Genomic DNA, 23,889 nt, shown 5'->3' with positions numbered 1-23,889 from the left:
CAGTATGGGGGAGGCCCCAGCCCAGGAACCCCCACAGCATGTGCTGGGGGCCAGGGGCTGCCAGCTTTATCCCAAGGCTGCTCTCCACTCCCCCACTACCTTTGGAGCCTCTGGGCATCCCTATGGACATTCATGGTCAGGCACTTCCTCATCCCTTTCCCCCACGCCCCTGTTTAATTAATTTCTTCATTTTTCTTCCTCCTCCGTAAAGGTCCTCTCCTCCTGTCCCCTGGCCTGTCCCTTGCCGTGATTTGTGGAAATTGCTCTAAAGTAGCTGCCGCGTAAAAGCCTTGGCTGCTCTAGGAATTTATGGCAGGCTGCGCCTCTGCACAGCACATCCCATTTAGGCCGTGTTTATTTATTCCTTTAGGTTCCTTGCTATTTTTTTTTCCCCCTACTTTTTAATAATTTCCTGGGGGAAATGCAGAGCTCAGCACCACAGTCTGGTGTGGTGCTGGGATGGTTCCCTTTCGCTTAGTGCTGCCAGCCCCGAAATACAGGCTGTGTGCTGGCCTGGAGCTGAATCTCACCAGCATTTCTTATTTTATTGCTTCTGCTGATGAAGCTGGGCTGGACTTTTTGGAGAGGGAGAAGTCTCAAGGACCTAAAGGAAAGGAGAATCCAGCAGTGCCCACCAGGCATAAGCACAACCCTGCACTAGGCACTAGAGAATCCACTCTTGAGCCAGCGCTGCTGCTCACAGGAAGACTTGATTTGCCTTTCCTGACCAGCACCCACTCAGTTCCTATCTAGAGCTGGGAAGCCTGGACCAGTTTAACCTCCTGGGCCCTTGGTACCACGGGCCTTCCCAGCCCTGTCGCCCCGTCACCGCTGCAGCTGTGGGCAGAGCTGGGGGCCAGGAGCTCCCTGCGCCTCCCTCTTGCTCGTGTCCGCAGCCGGGGTGTCTTACCGCCACGCGCCGAGGGAAGGTAATTTTACATTTGTAACAATTACTCACTTAATTGAGTTCCAATTAGCTGGGATTGGAGGTGGAGGCTCTCAGCGCGTCAGCGGGAAGGGAGAGCTTGTTGTCTTTTATGTTGTTGAAAACAATTTTCGAGGCTCCGACTGCTGGGAAACATTTTGGAGGTTTCCACGAGGGGCCCACCTGTATTTTCTAATTTCAGTTTGTGTTTTATGACTGGCTGTTTTTTTCCCTGGAAGTGTGGAGTGGAATGGGGCTCGTGTTAGGGCTGACTGAGTTTTGAGTGGAGGCTGAGGCGTGGAGGCCTTTGTTTCCCTTTTTTGTTGTTTTTTACAGTGTTTGGAGGTGCTGACCTGACTTGGGTGGGAGTATAATATGTTGGAAATCTGAAAGGGCTGGGTGGGGAGATAGCCTGCAAGCCTGGCCCTTCCCTGGGAGCTGGGACTGCCTCTAGCTGGAGCATCCAGCTGTTGGGTCATGCAGGTGTGGGACATCTCTGGGAGCTCCAGATGTGGGACATACCCAGCGTTTGGGGCCATTGTTGCCTGTGTTTCCCTTTTGTGCTTGGCTCTGATAGCTGTGGGTGCAAAACCTGGACCACCAGGTGCTGGGGTGCTGAAGCCTCGGCTGGGGACCTGCAGGCTGCTTGGGGGAGCGCGGTGGCTTTAGGTTGGCTTAAATGAAACAGGGGTTGGGACATTCATGCTGGTGGCCTGGTGGGGAACAACCAGGCTGGACATCCTCCTCAGGGGCTGTGGAGTTTTGCCATGGTTCCCCGGCTCTCTGCCTTGGGTGGACTCGTGACCCCATCACCTTATCTGGACACTGGCCCATGTGGGGAAATGGGGGCAGCGGTGTGTCCTGCCCTTGTCTCCCTGGTTCAGCCCAGCTGTGGGGTGGGATGCGGGGGCATGGGAGCAGTAGCAGTTTCGGCGTGGCTGGTGGTCCCAGCAGTCCTGTGGGAGGGATGCTGTTGTGTGGTGAGGAGAAGCATCCCCTGCGTTTGCAGAGAGCTGGAGGCAATAGCTGTGCCCCAGGCTGCTGCACCTTACAGGGTCCTGGAGCCTTGGACCACTGATGGAATCCCATGGGCCTTTTCATCCTGTGGCCAGGCTGGTGGCCAAATCCCAGTGACCACTAAAACTCCTCCAAAGGAGTCCCGAGCTGGGCTTGAAGCCAGCGTGAAGCCCTCTGTGAGGGACAGTAACACAGCTCCCTGCCGCGGCCCCCCCATCACTCCCTGTGTATTTAGTGTGGGTTTCACCATTGTGTCAGCTCAAGTCATCACTTCAGGGATGACTTTCCCAGCTTTTTCCATGGTGGGATGGGGGCTGGGGGGCCAGGCAGGCCCACCACGGGCTGTGGCCATGGTGTGTGGTGGTGGCCTAGCAGGAGGTGGGGTGGCCAGGGCTGGTGTCCCACGTCACTGGTATTTCAGCATGTCCCTGGAGCTGAGTTTGGTGCCCACTGATGCACCAAGCCCCCCGCACCCCCCATTAACACCACGAGAGATTTTTAACCCTCCTGGCGTGACCTCAAACCTCCCCTCTGTTGTCTGCTTCTCCAGAGCTTTTTCCTATATGCTCTTCCCCTGCTAAGTGGGGATATACATGCTGAGAACCCCCCACCACGTCCCATGGGATAAGCCGGGATAAAGGTCCCCCCCCGGAGTGTGGCTAAAGTGATCCCTATGGCAGACAGCTGGGGCTAAGCTGGAGCTCAGCGCTGGATAAGGGGAAGAGGGGGAGGCTCTTCAGCCTCGGGATGGTGGGTGGGAGCAGGGATGGGGCTGGTGAGGCTGCAGCGGGAGCAGGATGGAGGGGCCAAGCCACAATCCCCCCATGCCCTGTTTGCTGGGGGTTTGGGGCAAGAAGGGAGGGTGAAGGAGCCAGCATCCCCCACCAGCTGTAGCTACGTCCAGTCTGTCCGTCAGCCTCTTTTCCCATATGTCCATCTGTCTGACCCCAGCATCCCCAAGCAGGGGGGACAGAGCAGGAGGGTGGCCAGTGTTGACTGAAACCCCGTGGTGGGGCCCCCTCAAGGCGGGGACATGAAGGGGCTTTTGGTGCTGCAGATCCCCAGAGGCATCAAGACCCCTTGGCCGGTGGGGGGTTGTCTTGATTTTAAGGCACAGCTGGAGGATGCTGCCACTGTCCCCACGTGCCCTCATGGACGGCGGGAGCGGCTTGGCCCATCTGGCCACATGGCTGCAGCTGGTGCGGAGCACATCTGGCTGGACAGATGTGGGGGCTCGGTGAGGGGGTCACCAGCAATTGTGCGTTTCCATCTCCCTCTCTTCCCCCCTCTCCCCGCCGTGGGTCAGTCACCCAGCTCCCTGTGGGCTGCCTTGGGATGGGAACAAGGTGACACACAGGAGACCCGTCCCATCCCGCTGTGGGGCTGGGGTGGTTCCTCAGCCCGGGGGGGGCCAGGCAGCCCCCGGGCCAGTCGGAGTCTGGCCAGGCACAGAGATCTGCTGTTTTGCTTGCAGTGCTGAGCTGCGAGGGTGGAAGGACCATACGGTCCCCTCTGCGCCGGCCTAATAAACCCGGGAATGCAGGTCAGGCTCTGCAAATCCCGTTAACTGCATCGGGCTGCAGAGCAGAGCCAGCGACCTGGGCTTAACCCTTCTGTCCTCCCAAACCCAGCCAGAGGTGGGGGCATGGGAGCCACCTTCCCTCCTGGGGGCTGCTAGAAACCAGGGCAGGGCTGGGGACAGGAGTGTGGGGACTGAAGTCTCCTGAGCTATTTTGCTTGTCTGCCCATCTTTCCACCTGTCTTCTTCCACCTCCTGAGCTGTTGTGCTGTCCGTCCTTCCTTCCATGCTTCCTTCCATCCCCTGAGCCATCGTGCTGTCCTTCCATCTTTCCATCCATTGCCTCCTCTTCCTCTCCCTAGAGCTATGGTCTTGCTGTCCAGCTGTTTCCAGTCTGCCCGTCTCCTGTCCGTCCATCCATCCATGCACCCTCTGTTCTCTCTGCTGGTTCCTCTGTCCTTATCCACCCTTTCTTCCCCGCTGCCTAGCCAGCAGCCATGCATCCACAGAACTGTGCATCTCCTTCCTCCCTTCTCCTTCCCTCCCCACCCTCTGTCCCTCCATGGGGCAGAGGCTCAGGCTGGGCTGTGACCCACCCTCCTGGTGCCCACCCGGGCTGGATACAGCTGGGTTAGACCCTCTCCCAGCAGGATTAGTTTATGGCCAAGGAATGGAGGCGCCGGTTCTGTCCCCCTCCTGGCGACAGATTATAGCATCATTTAAATGCATTTTGTCTGTGGAAGGAAATAGCTTCTCTGGGTGCGGGCAATCCGCCTGCGCTGAACTAATCGTGACCGTGGCGTTAATCTCCGTCTGTGCTCCCTCCTTCTCCCCGTCCGGCGTGGCCGGGGTGCAGGTCTGTGCGTGGGCTCGGTGCCAGGGCCAGTCTGGGTGTCCCCACCATAGCAGGGCTTGGCCACACTGAGTTGCCAATTGCCGTGGTGGCTTATCTGAGTTGCGCAGGGTCCCCAGCAGACATCTCCTCTGCCTGGCTGCAGGGAGGAGAGGGGCTTTCCTTGCCCCCCCCCCCACCCCCGCCCGGCGTACAACCCTTATTTGCCATCAGAGAATTCCCACCACAAGGAGGAATGAGATGGTTGCTGGGGGCTCGGACTGAGGGTTTCTGCCACGAGCCGGGGCTGGGTGCCAAATTGCAGACAAAAAACTGGCTGTTTTTGCCCTCCCAGCGCAGTGGGTGGTGGCGGGTGCCCCTTGCCGGGTGCTTGCCGGGGTGGCACAGGGGCTCTCCCCTCCCCCACCGAGGGACAGGCGGTGACACCAGCCGTTTTGCACTGTCCCAAGGTTGGGTTTTGCTTGGAGCTGTGCTGGGCACTGAGTCGGGTGTTTTTTGGGTGTATTTTCTTTGTGAAATGATCTGAACCTTCCCCAAACCCCAGAGGTTTTTAAGGGATAAAAACTGCCGCTGTTTCAATGAGTCAGTTAAGACCCTCTTTCCCGGGCTGCCCGCGCCTCCCTCGTCCTGCCGGTATCTCACCCAAGCGGTCAGGCTCACGTCGCTCCAGCTGGTGGATCCTTTTCCTCAAATAATCTCATGCTTTGCAAAAAATCCCCTTTCGTAATTGCTGGGGATGGCAGGAGCAGCAATGGCTGTGTCAGCCGGGCTGCGGGGAGGATGCGAACCTTCATGTTTCTCAGCAGAAATCAATCTCCGTGAGCTGGGGGAGCAGAAAGCCCCTCGCTGGTGGTTATTTCTGAGCAGAGTGGCACCCATGGGTGCTTCCTGGGGCTCAGCACCTCTTCTCCAGCTCCTGGCTCTCTATGGGGTGGGGAAGCAGAGCGGGACAGGCTCAGCAGCTGACAGGAGGAGGGTTAGCGGGGCAGGCGCTGGAGCTATGCCCATGGCGGTGGGGGCACAGTGACCCCACTGGTGATGCCGGCAGCATGTCCCCAGCCTCCACCAGCTCTGGGGAACGCTCTGCCTGGCTCCCAGATGAGTTTCATCCCAGACAGTGGAGCTGCGGACGCTGCCTGTCCCTGTATTGGGTGCTAATCCTTTTATGAGCCCTCTAAGCTGCTCAACTCCCCGGTGCTCCACAGCAGGGAAGTCCTCAGGTGGGTTGTGGGGTCCTGCTCCCCCTTCAGCCGCGGGGGTCCCAGCCAAGACCATGCTCCCACCTGGGGAAAGCCCCAGGGTCCCAGCACACTTCAAAGCCCCCGCTGGGGAGAGGGCTGAGCCATCACATCAGCGCCTTTTGCTGCCGTTTGACACGAGTAATTTGGGCTCTCCTGCTCCAGAGCCGCTTGGGAGCAGTTGCAATCAGCACCGGGAACGAGGGATGCGGGGGGCTGGTGGAGAGCCGAGGGGGGTGGCGGGGGGGACCCAGGCCTCCTGGGAATTGCTGGCAGCCGCTGGCGGATGCGAAGACCTTGAGATGTCTTCCAGGCTCCCGCAGCTGCCGGCGCAGCACGTGCCGTCGGCCTGGCTCCGCACCGACCCCCTCTCGCAGCATCTGCTTTAGCAGAAAGATTTTCGTGGGGTTTCTCTTTGCTTGCTGGTCGCAGCAGGGGGGTAGCCAGCTCCCTCTGAGGGTCTCGGGCGGCTCCAGCCCCTGGGAGCGTGTGGCCAGCAGGCATTGTGTGCTGCCTGCACAGGGGCTGCCTGCTCTGCCTGTGTGGTGTTTATTTTTTTTTAAGGCAAAATGGTCAAAATGAAGGACAAAAGGGATTTCCTAAGGGCCACCAGACCTGGGCGCTGCTTGGGTTTGAACAAGGTGGCACCAACATCATCTTTATCACTTTTCCACCAGATCGTGTGCGTGCCTGGAAAAATTAGGGATGGGCCAGGTTTGGAGCGCAGGGGCACCATGTGGGTGGCACCCCTGGGTGGGTGATGGGTGACAGACTGGCTGTGGCACTGCCTTTACAGGTAGCTCCTGGCACAGAGCAGATCTGGGGCAAAGGAGCTGATTTAGCCACCTTCCCCTTGTGATCTGGAAGCTAAAAGCAGGAGGCAAGCCTCGATCATAGATACTTGGTGGGATATGCCAGCCAAAAATTAGCCTGGGCCTGACTAATTTTTGGTAAGAAGCCTCTGGACAAACTCAGCATCCTTTTCTCCACGCATTTGGAAGCAGGGATGTAGCCAGTTATGCTGTATTTCTACAAGTGGGTCCGTGCTGTTTCAGCTGGTCCCTTGGCATGGGTGCTGGGGTGGGTGACCAGTGCGTCGGGCTCCCCAGGGGCAATGCCAAGCTTGGATGTGGCTTCAACATGCCCTGGCCCAGCCTTGGGCAGCCCCTGAGCATCCCTCCTTGCTGGGTGGCTCATCCCATGCTGAGGGTGGGTTTGGTGAGGCTGGAGCCACCCGCAGGGAATCACAACGATGCCCGAGGTCCCGGGGAGGTCTTCTGTGGTTTTGGTTTGCAGGAGAGAAACCCAGCCAGACTCTCGCTGCCCTTGCGAGGGGTCTGGAGGCTGAAGCACCAGCTCCCCCTTGCCACGGGGCTGGTCTGCTCCTGCCTGGGTCTGTTCTCCCTGCTCTGGGGCTCTTGAGATGCTTTGGAGGGGGATGCCCCACACTTACCTACGCTCTCCGTCCCCTTCACAGCCCATGCCAAGGGGCCAGCCCCCAGCCCCGAGCCCGCTGAGCTCCCTGGTGCTGTCACGCTGCCTGTGAGCTACCGCCTGTCCAACACCCGCTTGGCCTTCTTCCTCAAGGAGGTGGGAGCCAGCCCAGTGGGCAACAGCAGCACCCCCCTGCAACGTGCTGAGCCCTTCGTCGTCTTCCAGACCAAGGAGCTGCCCGTCCTCAACGTCAGCCTGGGGCCCTTCAGCACGGGGCTCGTGCTCCCCAAGGAGCAGCTGCAGCCCTCCAGCACCCTGGAGGTCCCCGACCGCCTCACCGTCAACTGGAAGGTGCGCGCCTTCATCATCCAGCCCCGGCTGGTGGCTAACCAGCCCGTGGTCCAAGTGCTCTTCTACGTAGCCGGCCGGGATTGGGATGACTTTGACGTCACTGACCGGCTGCCCTGCGTGCAGCTCCATGCTTTCCGCGATGCCCGTGAGATCAAGAGCTCGTGTCGCCTGCGGGGCAGCCTGGCCATGTGCCTGGTGCAGGCAGAGCTGCCCCATGCCTGGTTTGGCCCCGCGGCTGTGCCGCTGGGCAGGCGGAAGAGCCCTGAGAGCCTGGAGGTGCCGGGCGAGAGCCAGCAAGCCGAGTTGTACTACACCCTGCATGCCCCCGATGGGGCGGGCCAGTGCCTTGGGGAGACGGTCCCCCGCCGTGGGGCTGGGGGGGCCAGGACCGAGGGTCCCACGCAGCACCCGCTGCTGCGCATCGGCAGCGTCAGCCTCCTGCAGCCCCTCCTCGGGCAGCCCATGCAGGAGCACCGGCTGGATGGCAACGTCTTCATCCGCCTGCCCGACAAGCCCCTCAAGCCCGGTGAGGTGCTGAGCATCCTCCTCTACCTGATGTCCAACTCCACCGTGGAGCATTTCACGCTCAGGTGAGGTCCCGGGCTGCCCCTGCTCTGTTGAACGCCTTTTGAGGGGGTGGGTGTTTTGGCTGGGAGGGGAAGGTGGGGGGGGTGTTGTGTTTATGGGACCTGCTGGGGGCTGGACCGGGTCTGGTGGGGCTTTGGGAAGGTGAGAGAGGCCAGAGGAGCAGCTGCCACGTGGTTTTGCAACGTTTTGAGGCCTTGCAGTGGGAGCTTCTTGGAGGGAAGGGCAGGGCAGGGTTGTCCATTCAGGGTTTCCTTTTCTGCATCGCCACTATGGACTGCTGCCTTCGCCCTTCCAGTGCTCCCAGTTGCACTGGGTTTAGGGCCCTGCCAGCAGATGTGGGTTTGTTCACAGCCACTCTGGGGATGAGGTGCAGTATAGCTGTGGGGCTGCTGCAGAGTGAGTGGGGGCTCCTCATGTCCCCCCCGCATCCTGCCCCAGAGCCGGGGTGAGAGCAGGATGGGGCAGCGGGCAGGAGGCGCTGAGCACCCCAGTACTGGGAATTGTGCGTGGGGACCCTCTTTGCTGCATGACCCTAAGGATGGGGGGACAAGCCCTGGCCCCGTCTCTTCAAAGGGCATTTACAAGTGTCCCTGTGGCCACCAGGCCAGCAGTGAGCCCCTGGCATGAGGATGTGGCACTTGAGGGTCTCCCCTCCTTTGCCCCAGGGTTGCCCAGCCCCACAGGGGTGTTACTGTCCTGGGGGGCAGCACTGGGGCTGGGGGACCAAAATTCTGCTGGAGGGGTGATGGGGAAGGGGGACAAAATCCCATAGAAAACAGGACCTGGGGTGAGATTGCTCCAGCCAGGAGGGGTTGGGAACAAAAAATCCCCCTGCAGCCTTGGCAGGGGGCTGCACGGGGGCTCAGGGGTGCCTGGGGGTGAGGGTCTGGCCCTGATTGTTGCTCTCCACAGGGTGAAGGCCAAGAAAGGCGTCAACCTGCTCAGCACCAAGTCGAGGAGCGGGCAGTGGCTGGTGAGCTCAGAGCTGCTGACGGGCGGCAAACACTCCACTGCCACTGTCGACGTGGCCAGGGTGGACAGTGATGGGCCCAGGTAAGGGGCCCCCTTCTCCCCTTCCCTCAGCCCTGGGGGTGTTGTGGAAATTGCTGGGGTTTGGCCTGAAGGGGCTCTCCCTTCATCCCCATCCTGGGTGCCTGGTTGGCTGCAGTGCCACGTGGGTGCTGGCAGGGGAAACTGAGGCACGGGAGTGCACAGCCCAGACTGTGGGACTTGAGCAATTTTGGGGTCAAACTCTCAGTCCATCTGAGGCTGGGGTAACTCCCGCGCTGATGCGGGAAGGGGCTTAATTTTGTGTGTGTTTTTTAACCTCGGCTGGCACCGTGCAGCTGGCTAAATAAAGGGTGAGTGAAGGTGGGTTTTGTGTCCCGAGGTGGGCAGGTTGTGGTCAGGCAGGCAGCTGTGTGAGGTGCTGAGTTCAGGTGGAATCTGCTCTGTGGTCAGCACAGGTGACCAAGTTGGGGCTTGAGCAAAGTGCTTGTAAGTCATCGGTACCATTGAGTGGCTGCACCCCTGGCTCTGAGCTGGGATTGTTTGGCCCCGCCGGATGCTCGTGGGCACACATGGTGAATTGTGGGGCTGAATTGTGAAGCCGTGGAGAATCCCCCAGTTTGGGGTGGAAGTATTTTAATTTTTTAAGAAGTTTTAATACCATGATAGTCAGCTGTTTGCTGACTATCCTGGTGTCTCCTCTGGGAAGGAAGGGGAGTGGTTCCCAGGCAAGGTCCCGTCTGGCCCCTGAGGTGATGGATGAGTGTTGGATAGAGAGCACGAACGAAGGTAGCACCCGAGATGGGCAGAGCCAGTTCTGCCCTGCTCGACACAAGGATGATGCCCATTCCTAGGGCTCCAGGAAAGGCTCGGGTCAGTTGAGGAGAGTCCAGAGGGTAGAAATGAGAATGATCTAAAGGGGCGAGGACGCACAAAGCTGAGTTAAAGACCCAGAGGCTGCTCAGCCTGGAGAAGGGAAGACGCTGTGGCCTGTGAGCACATGGGGGCTGCAAGGGTGAGGGGCAGCTTTACCCCTTGCACCCATGTGGGCAGGACACGGCGAGCAAGGGCAGAGGATGGGCACGGGGTCAAAACCACCAACAGCAAAGACTCTGAAGTGCTGGCAAGCAGTTGTTCCCAGGCTGTGGTGTTGCCGTCACTGTGTCTTTGGGCAAGGGGTGACAAGTGTCTCCAGGAGCTGGGTTAAAGTGAGTTGATGTGCTTGAGCCATTCCTGCCCTCTGCATTGGACATCTCCCCATATCTCTGCCCTCCACCCCAAAACTGAGTGAAGCTGGGGACGAGCTCTTACAGAAAGGAGATCATCCTCAGCTCTGACTGCTTTGAACGTGAGCTCAAAAGCTATCTGCAGAAAACCCCTCCAAAAGGCTTACCTGGAGGGTGGATTTTCCTTTACCCCACACCAGTGCTTTGACACAAAATGCAGCCGCAGCATCCAAGCCTGCAGCCCTGTGGCTGACATCAGAGTGTCCCCAGGGCCACAAGCCAACCGCCCTCTGCACGGCCACCCCAGCATCCCTGCTCGCGGCTGCCAGACCTGCCGGCAGCGAGATTCTCTCCTCTCCCCCTTCCCCCTCTCCCTGTCTGCTGCTGCCGCTTCAAATCAGCTTGGAAAGGTTAGAGACGGAGAATGAATTTAAAGTGATTACAATCACCTTTTAGACAAACAACTCCATCAAATATTAACGGAATGGAAGGTATGAATGACTCAAAGCTGTGTTGCCCTCCAGGCTGTGCAGCCGGAGGAGTTTACTTCGCCAGGGCTCTGGGGGCTTTTGGCAGTGCTGGCTGTGCAGGGAGAGGGCGAGGGCCCTGAGCTTTGGGGTGATAATGGCCAATTTTGGATGTTTTGCCCCCCAGCAGCTGCATCCTAAATTATTCCCCCAATCTGGGCAGCCCACTCTTGTGTCTGCCGTGGCTGAGAGCAGACGATGCTCGGGAAGGATAGAAGATGGTGCCTGGCCCCTGACAGGGCTCCTTGGATGCCTGGGGGCACCCCACAGTGAGGAGTCCCAGCATCAAACTGCCTCTGGCATGAAGATGCAGCTCTGGATCATCTTCGAACCTGGCTCTTCGCAGCTGTATTTAATACTTCTGCGTTGGAAGAGGCACCGAATCCCCTTCTTCAGTCCAGATGGCCTTTGGCAATTCCCTTTGCACCCCCATAGCTGCCTTGGGGGCACAAAGTCCCAGCAGGACCCCACCAGCCATCGTGCAGCAGCTCTGCTGCAAAGCCCCACTGTGGGAATAGGGCTTGCCATGGCCTGGAGCAGCCCTGGCTTCTTGCTCTCCTCTTCCTCTGCTCCCTTTCACTCATTATATTTATCAGAGAGAAAACCGACTGTATCCTGCACCCCCAGATCGATGGGATGTTCTCAGTGGCTGCTATACTGCGAGATGAGAGCAGATCCAGTCCTGGCTCCCCCTCCGTAGGGATTTTACCTTTCCTCGCTCCCCTCCCTCCTTCTGTTCTGGGGGGGCTTTTGCTGGCTCGGTGGTTGGCGGGGGCTCTAGGATGTCCCCTGGGGATGCTCTGTTTTTGGGGAGCATTGGAGAAGTTTGACTTGGCAGGGGGTTGAACCTTGAGTCCCCCCAAGGGATTTTTCAGGTTGGATGCAGAGATGGGAGGGCAGGATTGCATCTGGGGAGGTTTGCTCATAGGGATGGGGTGTAAGAGTGATCTATGCTGCTGCTGTCAGACTGTGTCCAGGACGTGACACAGAGGACAAGGGACACCAGCTGCTGAGTCCCCGCGTCCCCTTAGACTGGCACTATGTGCCAGATTTGGCAGCGCACAGCCTCTCCATCCCATCCTGCCTCAGGGATGCCCCAGAGTTCACTACCTGTCCGTTAGCTCTGGGTCCCGCTGTCCTCAGCAGCAGCATTAAATGCGTGGGGTTTTGGGGTCCTGTCTACCTCCCTCATCCCCTGCCCATCCACCGCGTACATCCCATGGCTGCCCGTGCAGGCTGGGGACAGCCCTGCCCTGAGTCCCAGCTCAGTGCTGTCCCATCTACTGTCTGTGGTTGAACCTCTTTCTCCCGTGCCTCAGTTTCCTCACGTGATCCCCTTGGAAGGGTCTGTAGAGTCAACAGCTTGGGCTGGACTCTTGTAGAGGGACTTACTTGCCGTCCCTGAGCATTCTGCCCTCCTGGGTGTGGGACACTTGGGGTTTGACATGCATGAGATGAGCATGCTGGTGGGAGCAGCCCGGGGTGGTAAATCTGGCGGCACTGCCGGGAAGACGGAGCTGAGGAGACGAGGGCAGCACCTGCAGCCACCCACTGTCCCCTGGGGCTGTGGCCACACACTGCCCCTGTGATAATCAGTCACCCAGCAGCCTTGGGAGAGTGCCTGCCTGAGCCGCTGAGGTTTTTCTCCTGCTGGGGAGAGGCAGTGAAATGCAGTTCTCTCCCACGGGGAGGATTCCCATGGGAATCTGCAGGCTCCCACTGGAACAGCCCCTGGTAGAGTTGGGGATCGAGGCTGCTGTGTTTGGGAGCAAGCATCATGGTGGCACCCACAGCACAGTCCCCCCGGCAGGCGTGGGGGCAACCGAAAAGAGACCTGCCAGGGATGCTCTGCATCACTGGAGGGGACCGCCTGGTGCTGATCCTCGGGGCACCTGCAGGACCCGGGGCACCCAGGTCACCGCCTTCCCCGCCCGTCCCCCTGCCCAGGGATGGGGACTCCTCCTCTGAGATCATGCAGCTGGATTTCGAGATGGAGAACTTCACCAGCCAGTCGGTGACGCGCCGCATTATGTGGCACATTGACTACCGGGGCCGCAACCCCCCGCCTGACCTGGAGAAGGTGGTGACAGAGCTGACGGTCATCCAGAGGGACATCAGGGCCATCGTGCCCCTGGCCATGGTGAGCGGGCTCATGCCCTCTGCTTAGCTTATCTGCTTTGATGTTGGGGATTGGGTTGGGTTCCCCTGAGGGATTTTCCACCAGCCCATCTGCCCTGTAGCACCTATACACCCCTACCTCCCACCCACCCACAGGTCCTTCTCTGCCCCAGGGCTGGAGCAAGAGAGGGGCCAGCCAGGATCCGGGACCAGCTGCCTCTGACCTGACGGTCCCCTTTCCACCCCCTTCCCAGGACACAGAAATCATCAACACGGCCATCCTGACAGGGCGGACAGTGGCCATTCCCGTAAAGGTCATTGCCATTGAGCTGAGCGGTGTCGTCGTGGATGTCTCGGCTATGGTTGAGTGCAAGTCCAACAATGAAGACATCATCAAGGTGGGTGTCGGAGGGGGCTTTTGTGGCCCCAGCAAGGGGCTGAGCTTCTTCCAGGGGCGCTGACCCCAATAGTTTCCCAACCTGGAGCCTGATGAGCTGGGGCTGGTGGATGAGCTGATGTGCTGCACAGGCCCACCCCATCCCAAGCATCATTATCCCCTCAGTGGCTTCAGTCCACATGTTCCTCTCCCTGGAATCTGTTGGTAGAAGGACAAGACTCTTTGTCACTGTCCCCAGAGAGGCTGCGGGATGCTCCAGCGCTGTGCAGGCTGGCACCAGACAGCAGCAATAACTATGGGTTATCACGGCACTTAGTAGCGTTAAGGTGAAATATTGTGACCTCGCAATGTGAGCTGCACGTTTCCATCAGTGGCTTCGCTCGTGTCTCTGGGTGATGTTTATCTCCCTCTTGGATCAGATGCCAGGCGGAGCTCAGGCTGGGGCTGGGGGCCGGCCCCAGCGAGGCGTGGGAGGACGAGCTGGGCAGTTGGGAACAACAGAGGGAAAAAGGGGGCTGAGAGAGAGGAGCAAGATGGGCTGCATGGGAGAGATGCTAATCAGGCAAATGCAAAAGGCTCGCTGTTGCAGCAGCAGCGACTGCCCCCGCATCCACCTCAGCTGCTGAGGCAGCAGTCGGTCCTCAAATCCAGCCATGACTTTTCCATGACCAGACCTATTCATCCATATACATTTTTCTATCCCTGTATGTATCCATCCACCTGCCTATGTTATTCTAGCATCGTTTCCATGCCCCCACCCGTCCATCCACCCCTAGACATTGTTACCTTCTCCCAGACGCCTCCCACCCCTCTCCCTTCATGCACCCACCCAGCCCACCCTCTCCCTGTCCCTGCTGCGTCGGGCAGGGGCAGCGAGCCATGCTGCGGGGCTGGGCTGTCCCATGTCCCCCCGGCTGGGGGACACCCCCTTCTCCCCTTCTTTGTCAGGAGCCACCGGCTGCTCCCCCAGCTGAGCCAAGGGTGATGGGCAGAGCCCCAGCCCCGCTGGGACTCACTCTTCCCAGTGGTCTGTGGGTGTCACAAACTGTTTACCCAAGTTCTTGACTCAAACTCCGATCTGTGCGATTTACAGCACCGGGTCTAATTTATGGAGACTGGTCCTCCGCAGTGTGATAAAACACTGGAGCAATAATACACTTCAGGATGGACTCCAAGACACTTAAACTGTTTAATGTGCTGCCTTTCTACTCATAAATCTATTTACATGCTGTCCCCAGACCTGGGGGGGAGCAGACACATGCACACGAGCTGGGATGAATAATGCATGGAGCAGCCCTCCGGCCCCAGCTCACCTCCTGCTCGCATCCCACTCGCCGCTCGGAGCCCCGTGCAATTTCTTGCTGAGTTATTTTGTGTTTGTGCCGGAGCTTCATTTCCGAGGGAGCTCTCAGTTACCTGCTGAGATTGGGGAGTATGATTACGGTGTCAGAGCTATAAACCTGTTACATAAATCAAAGCTTACATAGTGGGATGTGCTCTCTGTTACTGTAAATAATTTAACAGGAAGGAGGGCTGGGGAGCTGCTTCTCCCCACGCTGCCTGTGCCTCAGTGGTGGTCGCTGTTTTGTGTAACGTGGAGGGAATGTGTCCTGGACCCGGTGTAGACACAGCTGTGAAGGTGCCAGGCCCACCTGTGAAGGATGGTGGGAGAGCACGGGTGGGAGTTGTCCACCCGCTTCTGTGGTGACACAGAGTGACTGCCTGTGCTTAGCCCAGAGAGGAGGACCTCGTCACTCAAGGTAGTGTAGAAATAATCCATCTTTCCTGCCCATATGGTGGCCTTGGGGGCTGTGTCTGTGTTGAGGGACACACAGGGAGTGGAAGGGCCACCCCTGCTGCCAGGGACGCTCAGTGGGGGATGCTCACCCTCACCTGCTCTGTGAACCTTTCTCAAGAGCCCCCCCGTCCACGTCTGCCTGAGGACCCACCAGGCACAAGTCGGCTCAGTGGGACTGAACCTCAGGGACCCTGGTTGCCCACAGCCGCGGCCAGGACCCCTGGCTGGCCAACATGGGGTGCCACCAGCCACGGTGGCTCTTCCCACTCCCGAGGGCCTTGGAGTAGTTGTGTCGGCTTGATCCCATGCTTGAGGCCGTGCCAAGGGGGGAGCTCCTGGCCACAGAAGCGGAGCCAGCGGTGCATTGGCTCGGAGCCCGGGCAGACTTCAGCCTCTCGCTTCCCGATGCCTTGCTGCAAATCCGGGAAGTTTCTCCGAACAAGCGTGCACTTTATTTAAAAGCTAATCTGCAGTCACTCCATCATCAGGACAGGCCTGATGTGCTGGGATTTTTTGTTGTCATAGTTTCAACCCCCCCAGTTGCAAAGCAAGTGGTCCACAGAAGATGATGCTGGGGGGATTTATTAGCTAAGGTAACGCAAGCAGCATCCCATCATATTTATTGTGATAAATGGCACAATATCCAGAGCACTCCTTTGCTGGAAGATTTGCCCAGGAGCTCATCTTTATTCAGACGCCGCCCTGCCAGAGATGAGGTTGTCATTTCAGACGTGCTGAGCCTCCTCCACTGGCCCTGGGGACCACCGGCACCTTGCAGTGGGCTCCTGCCACCAAAACATGGAGCTCTTGTAGAACTCAGGCCCTGCTTGTGGGCTCAGAAACACAAAGTTCCTGCAGCTGAATGACCACAGATGCCCAAAGATAAGATGGGGAGAGAGACAGTGACGCTATCACCTCCGCTGTCAGCTACCGTGCAGCATGGACTCAACTCCTTATCGGCCATCAGAGTATCCACGTGGGAGAGCAGGTTCTTGGAAATAAGCCCTTCTGTGCTGCTGAGGTGCTTGGTGTGTCTGAGGGCGACTGCGCTGCTGGCTGAGCAAACAGGTTTTATTTTTCCCTGTCAGCACACAACACAGATGCGATTCCTGATGGTGTAGGGTGGGGGAGAGGGGGTCAGGGTTGGGCCATGGGGCCACTGCAGATGAGAGGTTGGAGCTGCCCCAGCCTGGTTGTCTCCTCCCCCCTTGCTGGGAAGGAGAAGTTGCTGTTGACTCTGATGGCCTAAGCCAAAACACAGGCGATGCTGCAGTGGCATCCTCTTAGCTCCTTAATTGGCTCGGATCGGTCGGTAATAAGTGGCCCCCGCAGGATGTATTTGTTTTATAGCAAATTTAACTAATGGCATTTGCATAAATGGGAGTTAAAAGAGAAAGAGCGAGAAGATGAACGTGAGGATTCAGGTGGACTCTAGGAAGCTCTTCCTGGGGTTCACAGGAGGGATGGGGACAAGGCACTGGTGGGTACCTGCGCATGGGCACGGGGCTGGTCTGTGCTGGCTGCCTGTGCCCTCTGGGTGTGGGTGGAGGAGATTTTGGGGCAAATGTCCAGGATGAGCAATTTGCAACCTCTGTGAAGCACCCATGGGTGCCTTTAGCTTGAGCAATTTGGTGGGGGGGCCAAGGAAGCTGAAGCACCAAATGAAGGTGCCTGCAAGGACTGGCAGAGGAGCTGGATTGGAGGGAAATACATGTTATGGCCACAGTGTGTGTGGGCCCACACATCTGAGCAGGGACCCTGAGGAGAAGAGGGCATCCATGCTCCTGGGCCACCTTTAACCGGGTATGTGCCAGGTAATATTCTGCCCCTCTGGCATTTCCCGTCCTCCAGGCAGCCTCCCGCCAGGATCTCTGGTGTGTCTGCAGTAGCATTGCAACCCCTCATCCTCCCTCCTCCTCCAGGTCTCCAGCAGCTGCGACTACGTCTTCGTCAGTGGGAAGGAGTCGCTGGGCTCCATGAGTGCCCGGGTCACCTTCACCTACGAGCACCTCTCTGCCCCACTGGAGATGACAGTATGGGTGCCCAAACTGCCACTGCACATCGAGCTCTCGGATGCCCGGTTGAGCCAAGTGAAGGGCTGGAGGGTGCCCATCCTGCCGGACAGGAGGTGGGTGCTGCGGAACCACTGTGCTTGGGGTCTGTCCAGACTGGAGAAGGCGAGGTGGAGGTGGTGGTGGTCTCATTGCCTTGTTCAGTTACTTAATGGGGGAGTTTTAAAGGTGATGCAACCAGAGTCATCTCAGGGGTCCTCAGTGGAAAGGTGGGAGATCGTGGACACAGGTTGTACGTTTGTATGGAAGGAGGAAAGTTTCACAATGAGGTTGGTCAAATGCTGGAGCTGGTGGGGAACATCCATTCTTGGCAGTGGTCAGAACTTCCCTGGATGAGGCCAGGAGCAGCCAAGCTCCAAAGTTAGCCCTGCTTTGAGGTCAAGAGACCTTCAGGTGTCCATCCCAGCCCAAGATATCTTGTCCTCTCAGCTGATTAGGGGGCAGAGATGCTGGTGACCCTGTTACCAGGTGCTGCTAAAGCTCTTGGAGACCTCATGGGCAACAGGCATCTTTTGGCCAGGAGCCACCATTTTTTTTTGGTGATCTTGTCTTTCTCCATGCCTGGACACCCCTCTTCTTTCCTGTGGGGATGGAAGAGCCGTGGCAGTGGGGAGCTTGGTAGCACTGCCCACCCACTGCCCCATCCCACAGGTCAGTGCGGGACAGCGAGCACGAGGAGGAGGAAGAGGAGCGGAAGCAGAGCCGGGGCTGTGCCCTGCAGTACCAGCACGCCACGCTGCAGGTCTTCACCCAGTTCCACACCACGGCAGCAGAAGGCACAGGCCAGGTGGTCACTATGCTGGGGCCCGACTGGCTGGTGGAGGTCACTGACCTGGTCAGCGACTTCATGCGTGTGGATGACCCGCGGGTGGCCCGCATGGTGGACAGCTTCACGCTGGCTGGGAGGGAGCCAGGCACCACGCTCTTCAAGGTACCCCCAGGCCGCCTTTCTGCCCCTCTGCCAGCCTGGCTGGTGGTGGCAGGCGGTGGCAGGCACCCTCGTCCTCTGCAGGTCGTGTCTCCGCTCGTGGAGGCAGTGCTGGGTGAGACACTGGTGACGGTGGCGGAGGAGAAGGTCAGCATCACGGACCTGAAGGCCCAGGTGGTCTCCAGCCTCTCGCTGTCCCTCCACCCCAGCCCTGGCAATAGCCACACCATCGTTGCCCGCACATCTGTGCAGCAGACCCTCAGCTTCTTCAAGCAGGTGAGGCCGGGGGGTGCATTTGGGCTTGGGGGCCCAATGGGGAACTTAAGGTGGGGTGAGGGCTCCGTCTGCAAAACCGCCCTCCCAAATCCTGCCCAGAGTCATCCCAGGCCTCCACAGCACCCTCTGTCCTCCAGACACCCTGGTGACCCCAAAGCACCCCAGAAAACTTCACATAGACCTATGAACCAACGCGGCCCGGCCTGGGGACAGGACACAACCATGGGCACAAAGGGGTCTGGAAGAAATCCTGTACTGTTCCCAGCCCAGCTCTGGTGGCCACATCTGGCAGCTCTGGGGCTGGGATTTCAGGTGGGCCTGGGGAACATTGAGGGAAGAACAGGCAAAAGGGAAAAACTAGGAAGGAATGGGATGGATGATGGAGGGATAACAGGTGAACTGGGTGGAGAGAAGGATGCAGAGGAGGAGGGTGGATGGAGGGATGGACAAGCGGGTGCAGATGGGACTGGCATCGTGCTGGGCAACCGGTGCCTGTGTTGGTCCCACAGGAAGCGCTCCTGAGCCTGTGGATTTCCTACAGTGATGGCACCACAGCCCCCCTCTCCCTCTACGACCCCAAGGACTACAACCTGGTGGTGAGCAGCCTGGACGAGAAGGTGGTCTCGGTGACCCAGGACCGGGCGTTCCCCTTGGTGGTGGCGGAGAGCGAGGGTGCGGGGGAGCTGCTACGGGCTGAGCTGGTCATCTGCGAGAGCTGCCAGAAGACCAAGCGCAAGAGTGTGCTCTTCACAGCCTTGGCCAGCGTGCGGGTCCACTTTGGGTCTGAGGAGGACCCAACCTATGACTATGACCATGTGCCCAGCAAGCCAGGGCTGGCAGAGACGGGGGCAAGCACCACCCTGCGGGCAGAGGTGGAGAGGAAAGCAGAGCCGAGTGAGGACGGTAGGATGTCCAGTGCGTCTCACCCCACTGAGGACTTCCCCACCATCCCCACTGGCTTTGTCCAGGTGACCAGGGGGCTGACGGACCTGGAGATAGGCATGTATGCCCTCCTGGGTGTCTTCTGCCTGGCCATCTTGGTCTTCCTCATCAACTGCATTGTCTTTGTGCTGAAATATCGGCACAAACGCATCCCGCCTGAAGGCCAGACCAACATGGACCATTCCCACCATTGGGTCTTCTTGGGCAACGGGCAGCCCTTGCGGGCTCACAATGACCTCTCCCCCCAGCCCGAGAGCCCTGGGAACCCCCTGGAAAATGTCCAGACCTGCTGCCATGGGGACCACCACAGCAGCGGGAGCTCGCAGACCAGTGTGCAGAGCCAGGTCCATGGTCGTGGGGACGGTTCTTCAGGGGGCTCCACACGGGACCAGAGCGAGGACCCGCTCAACTCACCCACCTCCAAACGGAAGCGGGTGAAGTTCACCACCTTTGCCACGCTGCCCTCCGAGGAGCTGGCCTACAACTCCATCCCCATCGCCGATGAGGAGGACTTGGAGTGGGTCTGCCAGGACATGGGGCTGCAAGACCCCGAAGAGCTTCACAACTACATCCGCAGAATCAAAGAGATCGCTTAACACAGGGGCAGAGGGGACGGGGCGGGAGGGAAGGGGCTGCCACGCCATGCCACGCCGTGCCACGTCACGCCATGCCACACCACGCCGGCTGCTTCCCTGGGGCTGGAGACCCAAATCTGGCTCTCCTGTGCATTCCCTGTTTCGCACATCTCACGTCCTCGCCCTGTCGGAAGGCACCTCGGTGGTCTTGCTCGTTTCTTGCCCTTTACTGTCAGGCCCATGGCAAGGGGGGCGAGCCCTGTGGCAGAGGTGGATGAGGTCAAAACCTTGGGGGGTGTGTGCGTGTCTGGTGGTGAACGGGGCAGGATGATGCTGTGGGTCCTGCTGTGCAGGGGGTGGAAGAGGAGAGATGTCCCGTCCCTGCCGCCAGGAGCACAGGGGGAAGGTGGTGGGTGGGGACTTCCTGAAGGCAACCCCCTTTGCTGCACTCGGTTGCACAATTTTGGAGGTGAGTGCTGGTTCAGGGATTTGCCGCCCCATGGATTTTGGGGTGTTGGGGGGAGCCCCAAACCTAGAGCCCTCTGCTGCACGCTGCGGGTGATGCTGGGTGAGGCAGGAAGGGAGGGTGGCTGCTGCAGGGCTTGGAGCCCCATGACCACGAGCCTGGGGCACCGCTGTGCCCATCATCTGCTGTCCCCCAGCCCACCCCGTACCAGGCGTGGGCCCTGGGGGATGGTGACAGTAATGTTTGCCACACGAGCATCCCTTAGGGACCATGGACCGTTGCCTCTGCTCGCTCCTTTGGTGCCTGGGAAGGGCTGTGGCCCCTGGGCAGGGGCAGTTTGGGGGTGGCCAGCAAGCTTGCTGCCTGTGAGCTTGCCTGCCCTTGCCTCTCCCTCTGCTCCCAGCTGGGGGGCCAGTGCTGGGCCCTTCCACCCAACAGCCCTGCTGGGACCTCCAGGACCAGCCCCTGCTTTCTGCTCCCCCTCCCCAGTGCTACCATGTGGCTCTGGAGGTGGTGACTGGGGCTTCCCAGTGCCCCGGGGGGGCCAAGCCTGGGTGGGGACACCCACAACCAGACATGGCCCGAGTCTCCCAGTGCCAGCCCAGTGGGATGCCTGGAGCCAGGCTCAGCCTCCCTGGTGCCTTCTGACTGCCATAAGCCAATGCCTCCCTGATCACCCCATGCTGGTGCTGGCTCCCAGCCCCTCCAGTTCACCCAAAAGGTCCCCCCAGCCCAGAGCCACCCCATCTCCCAGCCCAGGTTAACCCTGCGGGGACCCCGGCTACCAGGGCTGGGAGTCCCGGGCTGTGGTGCAGTCATACCTGTGGGCACCAGGCACCTGGGGACGGGGATTCCCCCCCCAGCATCACCCGGTGGAGTGGGGAGGCGGAGGCTGGCAGCGGATTATTTCTGGATCGGAAGTTACCCACCACTGTGTCTCTTTTTTTTTTTTTTTTTTTTCTTAAATAAAAGACCAGAAAAGAAAAAAACAAAACAAAAAGCCGAAACCGAAAGGCTTTGCAGCACTGTGATGGGCCGTGTCTCTGCCGTGGTGCCCGGGGCGGGTGCTCCCAGGGGTTTGGGGATCAGCCCTGGCGGGTACGGGATCTGCTGGTGGGGGGGACATATGCTGCCAGTGTCCTGGGGGCATGGCTTGGCTTTGACCCCCACCTAGGCTCTGGGCAGTTTTCAGGTCAAAGCTGTGGATTTGGGGCTCCCCCCTCCAAAATCCTCTGCTCTTTTGGGCAGCCTGATCAGAGACCGGTGGTCAGGGACCAGGCAGTGCTGCAGCCCCATCCTTGCTGGTCCCTGTGCCTCAGTTTCCCTGGCAGGCAAGCAGCAGCACGTGGTGGTGTGCGGTGTTTCAAAAGCCTCTTTAAAGAGTTTATCAATTTTGAGCTATGAAAATTTCTCCCCTGAGTGGCCTTAAAACTTACCTGATAGCTCTGTGCTGATTTTATATATACATATACATATATATATATGGGGGAATTGAGATGTGCTCAAAGGCCAGGCGTGTGATGCAGTTAGTTAGGTTTTACCATGCCCCGTTATCTAAAAGACCCAGGTCTGGCTGAATGAGCTGCTGAGCTGATAGCGGCTCCGAGCAGTAAAATTAATCCAGCCGACTTCCCTGCTTGGAGCTGCCAAACCTCCTCATTAAATTAACATATATGAATATTTGTTAAAAAAAAAAGAAAAAGAAGAAAAGGAGGGGGAAAAGGTAAGAAAAGTGTATAATAAAATTTTATAATTGTAATAAGACACAGCAGCACCCGACTCCTGGTCCATGAGCATGTCCCTGGGGCTGCAAAGGTGGAAGGAGGTGGGGGGGACACAGACCTGCGGGCTCAGGGATGAGGAAGCTCAGCTGGGCTTGGCTTGGGGTGTCCCCACAGCTGAGCCTCCCCCAGGTTTTGCCCCCCTTCTGGCTGCTTTCCACCCACCCCCCCAAACAGTGCTGGCTGCTCACCTGCTGCCTCCTCCGGGCGCTTGGCGGCTGTAGCAGGGCCCAAGGTCTGTCACCAAGCATCAGCGGTGGTTTTCCAGGGAAAATCAGGGAGCCAGAGCTGTTTGCTGATGATGCTGTCATGCCCACACACCCCCCAGCTCGTGTCCTACCTGGGGCTCCTGCCACCCAGGCACTCCCAGCCTGGTACTGCCTCCCCGCAGCGAGTGGGGACGGTGCGGTGCTGGGTGAGGGGCAGTGGGGAGGGTGAGAGACCTGCTTAGGGTGGCTTTGCTTTTGAATGAACACAACAAAATCTTCTATAGAGCTGTATAGCTAGCTATTTATTGGTATAGAAATATGTATATATTTATAATTCATACATATGTATATATTTATACTTCATACATATGTATATATGCATATCTAATGTGTGTGTGCATATATATTTTATATATATATTTTATATATATATATATAAAGGATGTATGTGTGTAGTCCAACCACTGGGGACAAACCCCAGGAAAATGGAAACACTGTGAAGGCTCCGGTGGAGTCTGACTGTGCCTGGTCCCTTCCCCAGCTGATCCTCTTCACTCCTACTACTGCAATTTTATTTTTTTCCCATCAGGAATGATCAACTGGGACATGGAATAAAAAAAAAAAAACCAACCCAAGACCCAAGACAGCAGTTGGAGATGGTGAGATTTAGGCTGCAACCACCCTCGCTCCAGGGGCTGGTGGCACCCGCCGGGACAGGCCACTGGCCACCTGCGCCCCAGCACCCAGCTAGTCCGAAACTGGCACCTTCCCCCTTTATTGCTTCAGATCCCGTTAAACAACCCCCCACCAAACAGCCAAATCTCAGTGAAGGAAAAAGAAAGAGGAAAAATAATTAAAAAGAAGCCTCTATTCCAGCTCCCTCTCGCGCTGCCCTCTGTTTATTCTCCGCTGCCTCTTTCCTGTTTAGCGTTTTACTATCTGCTCCCAGCAGGCAGGGACAAATTTGCATTTTAATGTGGTGTTGTGAGGCTGCACAAACCACCTGTGAGGAGGAGGCAGAACTGGGGACAGGCACCCTTGCACCCCGATGCCCCCCACCTCCCAGAGAGATGCTTGGTCCTCCCTGATCCTGCCTTAAAAATCCCTTTAAAAAATGATACACTTAAAAAAACCCCCAAACAAACCTCATGAAGCATCCAACCCCTTCATGCAACAGAGAGCAGGGAGTAAAGGAGGGTGAAAAACAGGAATTTTCCTCCACTGAGGCCAGCCCCAGCCATGCCTCAGTCTTCAGCCGCCTTTTCCTCCATCCACACCCCCCATCACCTCCCCCATCATTTTCTCATACCTTGAGTTTTCTCTGAACCAACAGCAGCTACCAGGTCCCCTTTTCCCCAGTCCCAGCCCAGCACATCCCTGCTGTGCTCCCCTTGAGATGCTTCCAGCCACATCCCCTCCACCTACGGCTCTGTCCCCGCAGTGGAACTTTTCAGACAGGGACAGGGACCACAAAGCCCAAGTGGCTGTGGAGGACCCAATTGCTTTTCCATCCTCGCTCTCACCCCACGATGCCACCTCCACCGCCCTGGTCCTGCGCATGGAGCCACCGCACATCACAGGGGATGAAGGGATACTCCTGACACCGGGAGGCATTTATTTTCTGGGAATACAAGCGATAAC

The 23,889-nt window shown here is 58.4% G+C and overlaps 1 protein-coding gene across 1 annotated transcript in view; it reads left to right on the top strand.

Moving 5' to 3' along the window:
* TMEM132E (transmembrane protein 132E) overlaps positions 1-22,629 on the top strand; it is a 28,845-nt gene extending 6,216 nt beyond the window's left edge. The window contains exons 2-9 of the mRNA XM_074845290.1: positions 7,030-7,927; positions 8,838-8,978; positions 12,634-12,826; positions 13,059-13,202; positions 16,922-17,127; positions 17,723-18,002; positions 18,084-18,275; positions 18,785-22,629. Of these exons, the coding sequence (XP_074701391.1) occupies positions 7,030-7,927; positions 8,838-8,978; positions 12,634-12,826; positions 13,059-13,202; positions 16,922-17,127; positions 17,723-18,002; positions 18,084-18,275; positions 18,785-19,813 (3,083 nt within the window). The 3' untranslated portion in view covers positions 19,814-22,629. The remainder of the gene's footprint in view (positions 1-7,029; positions 7,928-8,837; positions 8,979-12,633; positions 12,827-13,058; positions 13,203-16,921; positions 17,128-17,722; positions 18,003-18,083; positions 18,276-18,784) is intronic.
* The last annotated feature ends 1,260 nt before the right edge of the window (positions 22,630-23,889 follow it).

This window comes from Strix aluco, chromosome 19, assembly GCF_031877795.1.
Source record: "Strix aluco isolate bStrAlu1 chromosome 19, bStrAlu1.hap1, whole genome shotgun sequence".
In the NCBI taxonomy this organism is placed as follows: Eukaryota; Metazoa; Chordata; class Aves; order Strigiformes; family Strigidae; genus Strix; species Strix aluco.
This window is presented reverse-complemented; position numbering and strand designations above follow the sequence as displayed.